The sequence below is a fragment of the Pseudophryne corroboree genome, chromosome 5 (assembly GCF_028390025.1).
Source record: "Pseudophryne corroboree isolate aPseCor3 chromosome 5, aPseCor3.hap2, whole genome shotgun sequence".
NCBI lineage: Eukaryota > Metazoa > Chordata > Amphibia > Anura > Myobatrachidae > Pseudophryne > Pseudophryne corroboree.
Genome location: NC_086448.1, coordinates 767983381 through 768001436, shown reverse-complemented (window position 1 = coordinate 768001436; position 18056 = coordinate 767983381). Strand labels below are relative to the sequence as shown.

General features: G+C 38.9%; 1 protein-coding gene across 1 annotated transcript; it reads right to left on the bottom strand.

Annotated features, from left to right (window-relative positions):
- Positions 1 to 15658: 15658 nt before the first annotated feature.
- On the bottom strand, positions 15659 to 16876 carry LOC134929674 (Y-box-binding protein 1-like). The gene has a single exon (XM_063925253.1). The coding sequence runs from the start codon at positions 16658 to 16660 to the stop codon at positions 15659 to 15661; it is 1002 nt and encodes a 333-aa protein (XP_063781323.1). The 5' UTR covers positions 16661 to 16876.
- Positions 16877 to 18056: the final 1180 nt, after the last annotated feature.

The window sequence follows — 18056 nt, the reverse complement described above, 5'->3', positions numbered from 1 at the left end:
TGTAGAGAGTTCTTTTACTCTCCTGAGTCGGCCGATCTTTGTTCCCAGGATCTCTTTATAACATCCAATGTCATAGAAAACAAACAAAGGAGGAAAATCCTAGTGTGACACCGTTTTATTCTTTTCTAAAACAAGACTTCTTTAAAAACAACTAAAACATAATCCTAATCCGGTACAGATAGAGCACATGCAGCGGTGTGCAGCTTACTAAATGTGAGAATCGGATAATTACCAGATTGTTAGAGGAAACAAAGTCCTCATTACAGCAAAAGGTCTCAAACACCAGTCGGCCTCCCGGGAAATGGCGTCCTGGGTTTTTGCAGCAATCACCTCTCCCACAGAAAGAAAAACGCCACCTTCAACTGCGCCAACGCGTTTCAGGACTTACTAGTCCCTTTCTCAAGGCTAGTGTGCTCTCAACTAACAAAATCTCCCCTTTTATTCCCTGATCGACCAATGAAAACATTAATTAACAGTAAATGTGTTTCATGTGTAAAAAACATGGCCACCTCCATTTGTTATACACGGTTACCTTGGCAACCTTCTCTAATGAACTTTCATTCCTCTAGACAAAATAATGCACGATATATCTCATGTAGATCACCCTTGTTAAACTCTTAACCCCACCTTCCATAAAGCAGAAAAAAGGTTCTGAGTAATCCATAAGAATAAGTTCTTTATAATCCCGATACGTCACTTCCGGTTCTCTTGCCCGTGACGTGATTCCAAAGGTTCCTATCGTGTATCCCCGTTGCTAAGTGACGGCTGCATTCAGGCAATGCGTCACGTCATTTCCTGTCCTGACGCTTCTCCCTGTTGCTAAGCGACGGTTGTTTTCAATCACTGCGTCGCGTCACTTCCGGATCTGACGCGACGATACTCTCTGTCTCCCTGGCGAGATGTAAATGATGCCAGAAGCGTTCTGTTGCTAGGTGATTAGTTCTAACAAAATCTGTGCCGTCCCTTGCATATTTGCTCATAATGGGGAATGTCAGGTAGTCTTCAAGTCCATCTTACATGACATTTTCATAGTTCAAAAACAAATTTAAAAATTTTCATGCTATAAATTTCTCCTAATGGGAACATTCATTTTTCCTAAATGATGAGTCAAAGTTCATATTTGTCCTAGTGGAGAAAAGGACATCAATGAATTACAATGGATCATATGGTCTAACGACCTGAGTTATAAACAAGATGACTCAAAAAAAAGCTTGATTTGGGTCTTATATTATATATGTATCAATACACCCAAAAAATAATCACAGACAGAATACTAGAGTAATACATCTTTATAAGAACCACTTCACCTCAAAATCGGAGTTAAGGCCCTTAGGTATTAGTGTGTTATATTTGTATATTAGCTGCATCTCTGTTTTGGCTAATACTTTGTTCACATTATTCTGACGATGGTTTGCTATTATTTTTTTAAACCCACAAACCTCAATATATGGCCTGGATCACAATCATGCACCTTTTTGAAGTGGTCAGAAAATGCATGAGTCTCTAGCCCCTTTTTCACATTTCTCAAGTGTTCGCTAACACGTATTTTCAAGGGCCTAGATGTTCTCCCTATATAGAACAGATGACACGTACATTCCATGGCGTATACCACGTTTTTTACGTTACATGTTATGAATTCATCTATTATGTGGACCTGTCCATTAATATCCAATTTTTCTAGTTTCTTACCGCTGTCGGTTTTGATGGTTTTACACCCTATACATGTTCCACAACGATGAAATCCCTTGGTTGCGATCTGACCCTCCTTTTTTAGGTTAGGGAGATCACTTCTAACTAGACTGTTTTTTATATTGGGTGCCTTCTTGTAAATGAAGATCGGTTTTTCTGGAAGTACCCCTGACAATACTGGGTCTTTTTTCAATATTTTCCAATGTTTCCTGATCGAATTTTCCAGTGATTTGTGTTGTATACTATAATTAGTTAGGAAAGCATATTGGAAATGATTTGAATCATCCTTTTGTTGTTCCCTGTCCTTCAGAAGGTCCTCTCTATTCATTGACATTGTTTGTTCTTTAGCTCTTGCCACATATTCGGACTCATAGCCATTATTCTGGAATCTCTTCTCAAGGTGTGTTGCCTGTTGTTCAAATATATCATCTTCTGTGCAATTCCTCCTGATCCTCTTGAATTGACTGTTTGGAATTGAACGAAGCCAATTCCTATGGTGGCAACTATTCCTGTCTATGTAAGTTTGAGAGTCCGTGGGTTTGGTATAAGTTTTTGTGTGTAGGGTCCCATCTTTAATGTACAAAGTGATATCCAGGAAATCTATACTTTCCCTACTAATACAGAAAGTTAAATGAATATTGAAAGGGTTGTCATTCAGATAAGTGCAGAAATTGTCCAGATCCTTCTTCTCACCCTTCCATATGAAGATGATATCATCTGAAGTAAATATAAGGGACGTATCCCACCATCTGTCATATAATTATATATGTTTTATTTTGAATTATCTGTATTAGAGGATTTTGTCACTTGTGGTTTGGCGCCCCCTACTGTCACCACCTAAATATTATTATCCAGTTTGCTTCATTTGGGGATAGGGAGACATCCCCTCTATTGGTGGTCACGGTTTAGGCAGCCATCCCTGCGCATTTATTAGGTGCTCCAAACTTTGTTTTCCTGTATCTAAAAGTCCCCCAAGGAACACCTTAGTTAGTGCTGCAGTGACAATGTTTAAATATAGAGACCATAGAAGATCAACTTTTGATCAATTGTTTAAAGATGATGGGGAGAATATCGAATTATTAGATGAGAGTTTGGAGGACATAATGAGGAAATTAGAAAAAACACTCATTAAAGAGAACAAAATCTGGTGGGAAACTGTCATGTTAGAGAAATATATAAAGAATCAGATTATCCCAAAAGGCCTCCAAATTAACAAACAAGCCTCATTTGAAAGTTCGTCAGAAAAGTTCAAAGAAGAATGGGAGAGGATTATCTGTGAGTGCTCCTTCTCCCTTATGAACTTAATTGTAGAGGAACGTAGAAGAGAGATGGAAAGATTAGATAATGAAATTAAAATATATAAAGATCTAGTAACCCCTTTTGTCGACCTAAATGATTATAAAGATTTGGAACAGAGGATCGAGGCCAACATAAAAAAAGTAGAGAAAATCCTTATAGACAGAAAAATAAGAAAATACATTAGAGACAAAAAACAGAAGAACGATATATCGGGACAGGACGATGACGAACAAGAGCAGGACGAGAGAAGAGATGGGACTCCTTATCCCCCTCCTTCGAGATTTAATAATGAACAGAAGGAGAAAAAACCATGGACAAGAAATCAAGTCAGAAGAAGAGTGAGGGATGGAATGGAATACCATCATGATGATAGAAGGGAAATTTCGGATAGAAACCCTAGTCGTCGGTACGAAACAACCAATAGGAAATTGTATGTGGATTCCAACTTTGAAAGACGAAGGAGATTCTACAGATCACCTGATAGAACAGAAGTAAATAGATTCAACAATAGGGATAGATACCAGAGGTGGGGAAGGAGAGAAGATATAAGACATGACACACCCCTCCCCCAACGCAATAGATTTGCACCCCTGGAAAGAAATGGTGAGGATCACCGTTTTTTAGGGGACAGAGGACAAAAAACCCATCCGAGATAAACTGTGTGTTTTCCAAGAAAACACACAGAGGAAAAAGGGGAGGGACAAAGAAAATTACACAAAATAAAACAAAGACGAAAAGAAGGAAAATTAGGAATAATCATAAAGGAAAAACATCAGTGATAGCTAACAACCAAGAACCAGAAACACAGAGTACGCTGGGAGCAACAACCTGTGATAAAAAAGAAAGAACAAAAATTTTCAACATCAGCTCACATACGTTATCTAAACCTGAAGTTTCAGTCTTAGAAAAGGGAATGAAATTTGCCCCTACAACATCTATAGACAAATTTTCTACATTTATCGACATTCAGAAGTTTGTGAGAAAACTTTGTTTAAAGAAATTTTTTCTCACAAAAGAAGTGGTACAGGAGTTGGGAGAAACAGAATTACCATCTCATACCCCATTCAAACCTAGATCTATTTTCTTCCCGCATCATATGAAGGGCAACTATATAGAAACCTTCTCACAATTAGTACAGGATGATGTAAGGGAAATTAATGTTAATGGTGTCAAGTGCAACCTCACCTTCAAGGAGAAAGCCGCACTAAAATCACTAAAAACCAATAAAGAATTGGTGATTAAACCCGCCGATAAAGGCGGAGGTGTGGTTTTAATGGATAGGAATTGGTATGTGAACGAAGTCACACAACATCTGGCGGATAGAACCACGTATCACAAATTAAGAACGGACCCCACAATAAAAATTCAGGAGAAACTTGACACGCTGATTATCAAATATGGAACTCTGAAGGTGCTTAATGATAAGGAACAAGAATTCATCAGGAACAAAGAACCAGTCATCCCCGTGATCTATCTTCTTCCGAAGGTACACAAGGACGAAAAACATCCCCCAGGACGACCTATCGTATCGGGGATCGATTCCATCACTGCTAATCTATCCGAAATGATAGATTATCACTTACAGCCATTGGTATTGACCAACAGATCCCATTTAAAAGATACGAAAGATCTTTTAAATTACCTACCAACAATTACCTGGGAAGAAGGTATGATGATGGTCACCGCAGACGTTAAGTCGCTGTATACGATAATAGATCACGATGTTGGGATAGGGGCAGTTTCGGAGTTCATCGCAAAAAGCAATATTAACACCAATGTCCAAAATTTTATTCTAGAAGCAGTGCGCTTCATCCTCACTAATAACTATTTTAGATTTGATGGGGACTTCTACCTCCAGAAGGTGGGTACCGCCATGGGCACCAGGTTCGCCCCAAGTTATGCCAACTTGTTTATGGGGAAATGGGAATCAGACTATGTCTGGGGTCCCAACCCATTTGGGGCGAGCCTGGTGTCATGGCGAAGGTACATAGATGATATCATCTTCATATGGAAGGGTGAGAAGAAGGATCTGGACAATTTCTGCACTTATCTGAATGACAACCCTTTCAATATTCATTTAACTTTCTGTATTAGTAGGGAAAGTATAGATTTCCTGGATATCACTTTGTACATTAAAGATGGGACCCTACACACAAAAACTTATACCAAACCCACGGACTCTCAAACTTACATAGACAGGAATAGTTGCCACCATAGGAATTGGCTTCGTTCAATTCCAAACAGTCAATTCAAGAGGATCAGGAGGAATTGCACAGAAGATGATATATTTGAACAACAGGCAACACACCTTGAGAAGAGATTCCAGAATAATGGCTATGAGTCCGAATATGTGGCAAGAGCTAAAGAACAAACAATGTCAATGAATAGAGAGGACCTTCTGAAGGACAGGGAACAACAAAAGGATGATTCAAATCACTTCCAATATGCTTTCCTAACTAATTATAGTATACAACACAAATCACTGGAAAATTCGATCAGGAAACATTGGAAAATATTGAAAAAAGACCCAGTATTGTCAGGGGTACTTCCAGAAAAACCGATCTTCATTTACAAGAAGGCACCCAATATAAAAAACAGTCTAGTTAGAAGTGATCTCCCTAACCTAAAAAAGGAGGGTCAGATCGCAACCAAGGGATTTCATCGTTGTGGAACATGTATAGGGTGTAAAACCATCAAAACCGACAGCGGTAAGAAACTAGAAAAATTGGATATTAATGGACAGGTCCACATAATAGATGAATTCATAACATGTAACGTAAAAAACGTGGTATACGCCATGGAATGTACGTGTCATCTGTTCTATATAGGGAGAACATCTAGGCCCTTGAAAATACGTGTTAGCGAACACTTGAGAAATGTGAAAAAGGGGCTAGAGACTCATGCATTTTCTGACCACTTCAAAAAGGTGCATGATTGTGATCCAGGCCATATATTGAGGTTTGTGGGTTTAAAAAAAATAATAGCAAACCATCGTCAGAATAATGTGAACAAAGTATTAGCCAAAACAGAGATGCAGCTAATATACAAATATAACACACTAATACCTAAGGGCCTTAACTCCGATTTTGAGGTGAAGTGGTTCTTATAAAGATGTATTACTCTAGTATTCTGTCTGTGATTATTTTTTGGGTGTATTGATACATATATAATATAAGACCCAAATCAAGCTTTTTTTTGAGTCATCTTGTTTATAACTCAGGTCGTTAGACCATATGATCCATTGTAATTCATTGATGTCCTTTTCTCCACTAGGACAAATATGAACTTTGACTCATCATTTAGGAAAAATGAATGTTCCCATTAGGAGAAATTTATAGCATGAAAATTTTTAAATTTGTTTTTGAACTATGAAAATGTCATGTAAGATGGACTTGAAGACTACCTGACATTCCCCATTATGAGCAAATATGCAAGGGACGGCACAGATTTTGTTAGAACTAATCACCTAGCAACAGAACGCTTCTGGCATCATTTACATCTCGCCAGGGAGACAGAGAGTATCGTCGCGTCAGATCCGGAAGTGACGCGACGCAGTGATTGAAAACAACCGTCGCTTAGCAACAGGGAGAAGCGTCAGGACAGGAAATGACGTGACGCATTGCCTGAATGCAGCCGTCACTTAGCAACGGGGATACACGATAGGAACCTTTGGAATCACGTCACGGGCAAGAGAACCGGAAGTGACGTATCGGGATTATAAAGAACTTATTCTTATGGATTACTCAGAACCTTTTTTCTGCTTTATGGAAGGTGGGGTTAAGAGTTTAACAAGGGTGATCTACATGAGATATATCGTGCATTATTTTGTCTAGAGGAATGAAAGTTCATTAGAGAAGGTTGCCAAGGTAACCGTGTATAACAAATGGAGGTGGCCATGTTTTTTACACATGAAACACATTTACTGTTAATTAATGTTTTCATTGGTCGATCAGGGAATAAAAGGGGAGATTTTGTTAGTTGAGAGCACACTAGCCTTGAGAAAGGGACTAGTAAGTCCTGAAACGCGTTGGCGCAGTTGAAGGTGGCGTTTTTCTTTCTGTGGGAGAGGTGATTGCTGCAAAAACCCAGGACGCCATTTCCCGGGAGGCCGACTGGTGTTTGAGACCTTTTGCTGTAATGAGGACTTTGTTTCCTCTAACAATCTGGTAATTATCCGATTCTCACATTTAGTAAGCTGCACACCGCTGCATGTGCTCTATCTGTACCGGATTAGGATTATGTTTTAGTTGTTTTTAAAGAAGTCTTGTTTTAGAAAAGAATAAAACGGTGTCACACTAGGATTTTCCTCCTTTGTTTGTTTTCTATGACATTGGATGTTATAAAGAGATCCTGGGAACAAAGATCGGCCGACTCAGGAGAGTAAAAGAACTCTCTACACGCTCAAAACCAAGTAAATATAAGGGACGTATCCCACCATCTGTCATATAATTATATATGTTTTATTTTGAATTATCTGTATTAGAGGATTTTGTCACTTGTGGTTTGGCGCCCCCTACTGTCACCACCTAAATATTATTATCCAGTTTGCTTCATTTGGGGATAGGGAGACATCCCCTCTATTGGTGGTCACGGTTTAGGCAGCCATCCCTGCGCATTTATTAGGTGCTCCAAACTTTGTTTTCCTGTATCTAAAAGTCCCCCAAGGAACACCTTAGTTAGTGCTGCAGTGACAATGTTTAAATATAGAGACCATAGAAGATCAACTTTTGATCAATTGTTTAAAGATGATGGGGAGAATATCGAATTATTAGATGAGAGTTTGGAGGACATAATGAGGAAATTAGAAAAAACACTCATTAAAGAGAACAAAATCTGGTGGGAAACTGTCATGTTAGAGAAATATATAAAGAATCAGATTATCCCAAAAGGCCTCCAAATTAACAAACAAGCCTCATTTGAAAGTTCGTCAGAAAAGTTCAAAGAAGAATGGGAGAGGATTATCTGTGAGTGCTCCTTCTCCCTTATGAACTTAATTGTAGAGGAACGTAGAAGAGAGATGGAAAGATTAGATAATGAAATTAAAATATATAAAGATCTAGTAACCCCTTTTGTCGACCTAAATGATTATAAAGATTTGGAACAGAGGATCGAGGCCAACATAAAAAAAGTAGAGAAAATCCTTATAGACAGAAAAATAAGAAAATACATTAGAGACAAAAAACAGAAGAACGATATATCGGGACAGGACGATGACGAACAAGAGCAGGACGAGAGAAGAGATGGGACTCCTTATCCCCCTCCTTCGAGATTTAATAATGAACAGAAGGAGAAAAAACCATGGACAAGAAATCAAGTCAGAAGAAGAGTGAGGGATGGAATGGAATACCATCATGATGATAGAAGGGAAATTTCGGATAGAAACCCTAGTCGTCGGTACGAAACAACCAATAGGAAATTGTATGTGGATTCCAACTTTGAAAGACGAAGGAGATTCTACAGATCACCTGATAGAACAGAAGTAAATAGATTCAACAATAGGGATAGATACCAGAGGTGGGGAAGGAGAGAAGATATAAGACATGACACACCCCTCCCCCAACGCAATAGATTTGCACCCCTGGAAAGAAATGGTGAGGATCACCGTTTTTTAGGGGACAGAGGACAAAAAACCCATCCGAGATAAACTGTGTGTTTTCCAAGAAAACACACAGAGGAAAAAGGGGAGGGACAAAGAAAATTACACAAAATAAAACAAAGACGAAAAGAAGGAAAATTAGGAATAATCATAAAGGAAAAACATCAGTGATAGCTAACAACCAAGAACCAGAAACACAGAGTACGCTGGGAGCAACAACCTGTGATAAAAAAGAAAGAACAAAAATTTTCAACATCAGCTCACATACGTTATCTAAACCTGAAGTTTCAGTCTTAGAAAAGGGAATGAAATTTGCCCCTACAACATCTATAGACAAATTTTCTACATTTATCGACATTCAGAAGTTTGTGAGAAAACTTTGTTTAAAGAAATTTTTTCTCACAAAAGAAGTGGTACAGGAGTTGGGAGAAACAGAATTACCATCTCATACCCCATTCAAACCTAGATCTATTTTCTTCCCGCATCATATGAAGGGCAACTATATAGAAACCTTCTCACAATTAGTACAGGATGATGTAAGGGAAATTAATGTTAATGGTGTCAAGTGCAACCTCACCTTCAAGGAGAGAGCCGCACTAAAATCACTAAAAACCAATAAAGAATTGGTGATTAAACCCGCCGATAAAGGCGGAGGTGTGGTTTTAATGGATAGGAATTGGTATGTGAACGAAGTCACACAACATCTGGCGGATAGAACCACGTATCACAAATTAAGAACGGACCCCACAATAAAAATTCAGGAGAAACTTGACACGCTGATTATCAAATATGGAACTCTGAAGGTGCTTAATGATAAGGAACAAGAATTCATCAGGAACAAAGAACCAGTCATCCCCGTGATCTATCTTCTTCCGAAGGTACACAAGGACGAAAAACATCCCCCAGGACGACCTATCGTATCGGGGATCGATTCCATCACTGCTAATCTATCCGAAATGATAGATTATCACTTACAGCCATTGGTATTGACCAACAGATCCCATTTAAAAGATACGAAAGATCTTTTAAATTACCTACCAACAATTACCTGGGAAGAAGGTATGATGATGGTCACCGCAGACGTTAAGTCGCTGTATACGATAATAGATCACGATGTTGGGATAGGGGCAGTTTCGGAGTTCATCGCAAAAAGCAATATTAACACCAATGTCCAAAATTTTATTCTAGAAGCAGTGCGCTTCATCCTCACTAATAACTATTTTAGATTTGATGGGGACTTCTACCTCCAGAAGGTGGGTACCGCCATGGGCACCAGGTTCGCCCCAAGTTATGCCAACTTGTTTATGGGGAAATGGGAATCAGACTATGTCTGGGGTCCCAACCCATTTGGGGCGAGCCTGGTGTCATGGCGAAGGTACATAGATGATATCATCTTCATATGGAAGGGTGAGAAGAAGGATCTGGACAATTTCTGCACTTATCTGAATGACAACCCTTTCAATATTCATTTAACTTTCTGTATTAGTAGGGAAAGTATAGATTTCCTGGATATCACTTTGTACATTAAAGATGGGACCCTACACACAAAAACTTATACCAAACCCACGGACTCTCAAACTTACATAGACAGGAATAGTTGCCACCATAGGAATTGGCTTCGTTCAATTCCAAACAGTCAATTCAAGAGGATCAGGAGGAATTGCACAGAAGATGATATATTTGAACAACAGGCAACACACCTTGAGAAGAGATTCCAGAATAATGGCTATGAGTCCGAATATGTGGCAAGAGCTAAAGAACAAACAATGTCAATGAATAGAGAGGACCTTCTGAAGGACAGGGAACAACAAAAGGATGATTCAAATCATTTCCAATATGCTTTCCTAACTAATTATAGTATACAACACAAATCACTGGAAAATTCGATCAGGAAACATTGGAAAATATTGAAAAAAGACCCAGTATTGTCAGGGGTACTTCCAGAAAAACCGATCTTCATTTACAAGAAGGCACCCAATATAAAAAACAGTCTAGTTAGAAGTGATCTCCCTAACCTAAAAAAGGAGGGTCAGATCGCAACCAAGGGATTTCATCGTTGTGGAACATGTATAGGGTGTAAAACCATCAAAACCGACAGCGGTAAGAAACTAGAAAAATTGGATATTAATGGACAGGTCCACATAATAGATGAATTCATAACATGTAACGTAAAAAACGTGGTATACGCCATGGAATGTACGTGTCATCTGTTCTATATAGGGAGAACATCTAGGCCCTTGAAAATACGTGTTAGCGAACACTTGAGAAATGTGAAAAAGGGGCTAGAGACTCATGCATTTTCTGACCACTTCAAAAAGGTGCATGATTGTGATCCAGGCCATATATTGAGGTTTGTGGGTTTAAAAAAAATAATAGCAAACCATCGTCAGAATAATGTGAACAAAGTATTAGCCAAAACAGAGATGCAGCTAATATACAAATATAACACACTAATACCTAAGGGCCTTAACTCCGATTTTGAGGTGAAGTGGTTCTTATAAAGATGTATTACTCTAGTATTCTGTCTGTGATTATTTTTTGGGTGTATTGATACATATATAATATAAGACCCAAATCAAGCTTTTTTTTGAGTCATCTTGTTTATAACTCAGGTCGTTAGACCATATGATCCATTGTAATTCATTGATGTCCTTTTCTCCACTAGGACAAATATGAACTTTGACTCATCATTTAGGAAAAATGAATGTTCCCATTAGGAGAAATTTATAGCATGAAAATTTTTAAATTTGTTTTTGAACTATGAAAATGTCATGTAAGATGGACTTGAAGACTACCTGACATTCCCCATTATGAGCAAATATGCAAGGGACGGCACAGATTTTGTTAGAACTAATCACCTAGCAACAGAACGCTTCTGGCATCATTTACATCTCGCCAGGGAGACAGAGAGTATCGTCGCGTCAGATCCGGAAGTGACGCGACGCAGTGATTGAAAACAACCGTCGCTTAGCAACAGGGAGAAGCGTCAGGACAGGAAATGACGTGACGCATTGCCTGAATGCAGCCGTCACTTAGCAACGGGGATACACGATAGGAACCTTTGGAATCACGTCACGGGCAAGAGAACCGGAAGTGACGTATCGGGATTATAAAGAACTTATTCTTATGGATTACTCAGAACCTTTTTTCTGCTTTATGGAAGGTGGGGTTAAGAGTTTAACAAGGGTGATCTACATGAGATATATCATGCATTATTTTGTCTAGAGGAATGAAAGTTCATTAGAGAAGGTTGCCAAGGTAACCGTGTATAACAAATGGAGGTGGCCATGTTTTTTACACATGAAACACATTTACTGTTAATTAATGTTTTCATTGGTCGATCAGGGAATAAAAGGGGAGATTTTGTTAGTTGAGAGCACACTAGCCTTGAGAAAGGGACTAGTAAGTCCTGAAACGCGTTGGCGCAGTTGAAGGTGGCGTTTTTCTTTCTGTGGGAGAGGTGATTGCTGCAAAAACCCAGGACGCCATTTCCCGGGAGGCCGACTGGTGTTTGAGACCTTTTGCTGTAATGAGGACTTTGTTTCCTCTAACAATCTGGTAATTATCCGATTCTCACATTTAGTAAGCTGCACACCGCTGCATGTGCTCTATCTGTACCGGATTAGGATTATGTTTTAGTTGTTTTTAAAGAAGTCTTGTTTTAGAAAAGAATAAAACGGTGTCACACTAGGATTTTCCTCCTTTGTTTGTTTTCTATGACATTGGATGTTATAAAGAGATCCTGGGAACAAAGATCGGCCGACTCAGGAGAGTAAAAGAACTCTCTACACGCTCAAAACCAAGTAAATATAAGGGACGTATCCCACCATCTGTCATATAATTATATATGTTTTATTTTGAATTATCTGTATTAGAGGATTTTGTCACTTGTGGTTTGGCGCCCCCTACTGTCACCACCTAAATATTATTATCCAGTGTACAAAGATATCTCTCTTCGTGTCATCTTGATTAATAAAGCCATAACCACGTCTTACATGGAACCATATGACTTTGCCCAAAACTTTCCCAGCACTGGCTGGTGTAACATCATCTGCAGGTGGCATGCCGACAGCTTTTATTTGGTTCTGCACTACTGGGTTGAGACCCCCATCTCCAGGTAGTTCTTCCTCCAAGAGTGAACCTATTCTCTCCATTCTTCGTGAGGGTTGTTCCTTGGCCTCAGTACTTCTAAGTACATTTTCTTGTTGGCAGTGTGCAACATGACCACTCTCCTGACAAAGTCTACAAATTGGCCGATTCTGTTCGACGAAATTATCCTTAAATTGTCTATAATTTCCTGTCGCTCCCCATTGTTTGTCATAACAGGGCCTTGTTCCAGATTGCCAGTCTTTCTCTTCTCTTCTTGGTCTTTCTTTCAAGCTCTTTATTTCTTTATACATATCTGTCATGCCCTGAATAAGTTCTGCAATTTGTACTTTTAAAGCAACTAACAAATCTGCTATACTCAATGACTGAATATGTTGATTTGCTGATTCCAAATATGCGGTGGTCTGCATTTGCCTGGAACTGGTTCCCAAAATCTTGATTGCTGTTTCTTTAAAATCTAAGAAACTGCTGGTTGGTTTTTGCAGCCGTATCATTTTAAGATGAGCTTTCATCTGTTCTCCATAGACCCCCTCGACAAACTGACTAACAAGTGTTTCATCTTCTTGAATTATTTCCCCTGGTTTGCAGGCCTTAATGTCTTGCAATGCTTCTTGTAAACCAAGAGCAAACTCTCGCAGAGTTTCATCAGGTTGCTGCTTTCTTGCATAAAAATGCAACATCAAATCCGATAATGTTCGGGACTCAAAGATTTTCGATAATCTTTCCAATATGTCTGTTGCTGTTCTCTTCTCTGTGGCCAAGAGTTTGCTTCCCGCTGAGCAGTCCACTTCAGTTGTCCAATTAATATTTCCACTTTTTGTTGTTCACTTAGTGGGTATAGCCTAAACATTGCCTGAATTTTTGTCATAAATTCTTTGAATTCAGTTGACTCTGCAGTACACATACCTCCTGAAAAAGTAAGAAGCCATGGTGCACCAAAATAGTATGGCATTGTAATTGGTGAGGAAGTGTGCATAATGGAGCCATCCCTCATGGGTACTTCCCTTTGATACATCTTGATCTAACTAAGTTTAAAACTTGCTTTGGATCTATCCTGTTCGTTGGACGCCAAATGTGACACTGAGGTACAATTATAGTGATAGTAGAAATGAATGGAAAATCTACAGTTGAGTAAGATATGCAGGTAAGTATTTGTAGTATTACCTTTAGTTTTACTTCACAGTTCTCCAATCACTTTCATTCTTCATTGAGAGGTGAGTATAGGAGTCTCAATTGAATAAATGTAGAAACAATGTATACTTTCCATGCTAATTTATTAAAGAACACTTCTCAACAATGAATTTGGTGATCAGTCAATAATGATCATCTCAACAAGAACATAAAATGTTCATAGATAAAAGCTCACAGTTAATAAACTCATGCAATACCCCCAACACTATAGTGTGGCACAAAAGAAGAGCCAATGACAACCACCAAAACTAGTCCATCTCTGCTGGTGCAACATTCAAGTTATGCATGCACATTAACTGTACACAGACATAACCAAATTCCCTTTAGTAATAGTGTCACTAAGCACATTTACATTAGCATAACACTATACTTCAACCTTACTATTCTGTACTATTACTTATTAGAGTTATACCTCAAATTAAGTAGCAATTCAATTTAATTGAGCTCTCTTTCGGTGGTGCACATTCAAAACTTTTAACAAGAAAAGGATGCTGTCTATGTTAGAGGAATTAGCAGTTAATTTGCTCCAATCAGTTTAATCCAATTGCCAGCAATGTGTGTAGATGCTCACTCAATACAGTTGCCAAAGTTAGCTGAATAACAATCTCTGCTGAGGTCTATTTGTAATCCCTCCATAGTTAGGAATTGCTTTCCATTCCACTCCTAACTGCAATCAAAGTTAATATTTTAGTAGTTATTGTATCCTGTTACTGACTGTTCTCTTAGGCAAATAAGTAGGTAGGAGATTAAAGTAGAGTCCCTGGCTGTCAGAAATAATATCCATTAGTACTGACTGATGACAGGATGGTTAGATGTTTGTAGGCAGAAATACATTTAATGCAGGCTTTAGTCTCTTAATAATGCCTCTGTAGAGCCTGACTGATTAAGCTGTATCCTTACTGTAAGTATATGCTGAAAACAGGGTAGTGCTTTCCTACACTTTATTTTACAGATAGTAATATTGACTGAAATGAGGAAGTTTTTGGCTAATATGCCTATGTTATTAATGAATTACTTTGAAAGGGTCACTCTCCTCAATTATGGACTGCATGGTACTGAGGTGTGCGGTGCAGTGCTTAATTGCAATACCTCTTGTGAAGCTTTCAAGTGTTACAAGTCCTCTATCACCTTATAAGACAACTCCTGCTTCACCTCTCAGTCTGTATTGCTCGTGCACCAGATGCCGGGACTTCAGGGGAATGTTCTGCCTGCTTCTGTCACTCGCAGCCAGGCTGCTCCCCTGGCCTTGCCTTATCTGAGGTAGCTGGTAATTCAATTTTATTATACTTTTCAAGGGATTTATTGGACAGAATAGGAGCCTGTCAGCACTGCTCTGACACCCAGCGCAGCTCCTTCCCTTTCCACCATTACCTCAGAGCTCCCCTGGACCAACTGCCACTGTCTTCAAACTGTCTCCTCCCAGACCACCTGACTCTGGTCATGTGACCTTTTCAGCAATTGCTGTGGGTACTTGAAGTTATACAATACTGTATACTGTATATAGATATATTGACTGCTCTTTTTGGTGGGTATCACATACTCTGCCACTAGAATTTTGCATGTCCTCATGCAACAAGCCATTTCAAAGTCCAATAAAGAACAGTCTCACATTTTTGTACATGGAGAACAATTTAGCTATTCAACTTTTGAACATGAGATAAGTACATACATCTGATATTTACAAGAACAATACCTATTATAAACATTTATTCTCTGACTGTCTGTACTGAATAAATGGAGCACCTTTATTTCTCCATGCTGACTTTCTCAAACCTGCTACATAATGAATGCTAAATCACTGGGATTCTTCTCAATATATTCATTGTCTGTGAATGTATACTCTGAAGGAACAGAAATTGAGGGCTCTTTCACTAAACTATATGATTGCTCAGGAAGAGAAGAATCCAGCCTTTGCATGACAAAATCCAGGCAATTCTGTACAGAGGACCACAACCTCTCTGCTATGGATAAGTTGGTAATGCTTTCAGTATTTTCCTTACAATATGCCTGCATATCTGCTTGGTTGTGGTGGGCTATACTGGAATAAGTGTCCTCCATTATTGTCTTACTCTGACATAATGACTCTACAATAGACTGTGGTCTGACTACTTCATGAAAGCTCTGATGCACCAACCCACTCTGTTTCTGTGTATCTTGTACAACTGTTCTCCACAAAAACTCACTCTGCGCTGGGACATCGGGATATTGTCTGTTTCCATATGGTTTCCTTGGGTAGTTTGGTGGGTAGCGATGTCTCCAGTAATGTGACTGGGGATTAGCACTTATAGCCATACTTTCAACTTTGTCTGACTCCTCTCCACCTTCATTATATCGATAGTTTGGCTGGTAGTTATTTGGAGAACCCCTGTGATATGGATAGTGCTGATACTGATTGCGATCTGCTGTATATTTGCTGCCTTGCACTGGAATACCACTAGGACCAGTTACATTTGCTGCGTGTAGACCTTTCTTTCCTTTGACCACATAAAACTCTACAGTCTCTCCAACTTCCAGACTTTGAAGATATTTTCTTGGGTTGTTCTTCTGGATGCCTGTGTAGTGTACAAAGATATCTCTCTTCGTGTCATCTTGATCGATAAAGCCATAACCACGTCTTACATGGAACCATATGACTTTGCCCAAAACTTTCCCAGCACTGGCTGGCGTAACATCATCTGCAGGTGGCATGCCGACAGCTTTTATTTGGTTCTGCACTACTGGGTTGAGACCCCCATCTCCAGGTAGTTCTTCCTCCAAGAGTGAACCTATTCTCTCCATTCTTCGTGAGGGTTGTTCCTTGGTCTCAGTACTTCTAAGTACATTTTCTTGTTGGCAGTGTGCAACATGACCACTCTCCTGACAAAGTCTACAAATTGGCCGATTCTGTTCGACGAAATTATCCTTAAATTGTCTATAATTTCCTGTCGCTCCCCATTGTTTGTCATAACAGGGCCTTGTTCCAGATTGACAGTCTTTCTATTCTCTTCTTGGTCTTTCTTTCAAGCTCTTTATTTCTTTATACATATCTGTCATGCCCTGAATAAGTTCTGCAATTTGTACTTTTAGAGCAACTAACAAATCTGCTATACTCAATGACTGAATATGTTGATTTGCTGATTCCAAATATGCGGTGGTCTGCATTTGCCTGGAACTGGTTCCCAAAATCTTGATTGCTGTTTCTTTAAAATCTAAGAAACTGCTGGTTGGTTTTTGCAGCCGTATCATTTTAAGATGAGCTTTCATCTGTTCTCCATAGACCCCCTCGACAAACTGACTAACAAGTGTTTCATCTTCTTGAATTATTTCCCCTGGTTTGCAGGCCTTAATGTCTTGCAATGCTTCTTGTAAACCAAGAGCAAACTCTCGCAGAGTTTCATCAGGTTGCTGCTTTCTTGCATAAAAATGCAACATCAAATCCGATAATGTTCGGGACTCAAAGATTTTCGATAATCTTTCCAATATGTCTGTTGCTGTTCTCTTTTGACTCTGTGGCCAAGAGTTTGCTTCCCGCTGAGCAGTCCACTTCAGTTGTCCAATTAATATTTCCACTTTTTGTTGTTCACTTAGTGGGTATAGCCTAAACATTGCCTGAATTTTTGTCATAAATTCTTTGAATTCAGTTGACTCTGCAGTACACATACCTCCTGAAAAAGTAAGAAGCCATGGTGCACCAAAATAGTATGACATTGTAATTGGTGAGGAAGTGTGCATAATGGAGCCCTCCCTCATGGGTACTTCCCTTTGATACATCTTGATCTAACTAAGTTTAAAACTTGCTTTGGATCTATCCTGTTCGTTGGACGCCAAATGTGACACTGAGGTACAATTATAGTGATAGTAGAAATGAATGGAAAATCTACAGTTGTGTAAGATATGCAGGTAAGTATTTGTATTATTACCTTTAGTTTTACTTCACAGTTCTCCAATCACTTTCATTCTTCATTGAGAGGTGAGTATAAGAGTCTCAATTGAATAAATGTAGAAACAATGTATACTTTCCATGCTAATTTATTAAAGAACACTTCTCAACAATGAATTTGGTGATCAGTCAATAATGATCATCTCAACAAGAACATAAAATGTTCATAGATAAAAGCTCACAGTTAATAAACTCATGCAATACCCCCAACACTATAGTGTGGCACAAAAGAAGAGCCAATGACAACCACCAAAA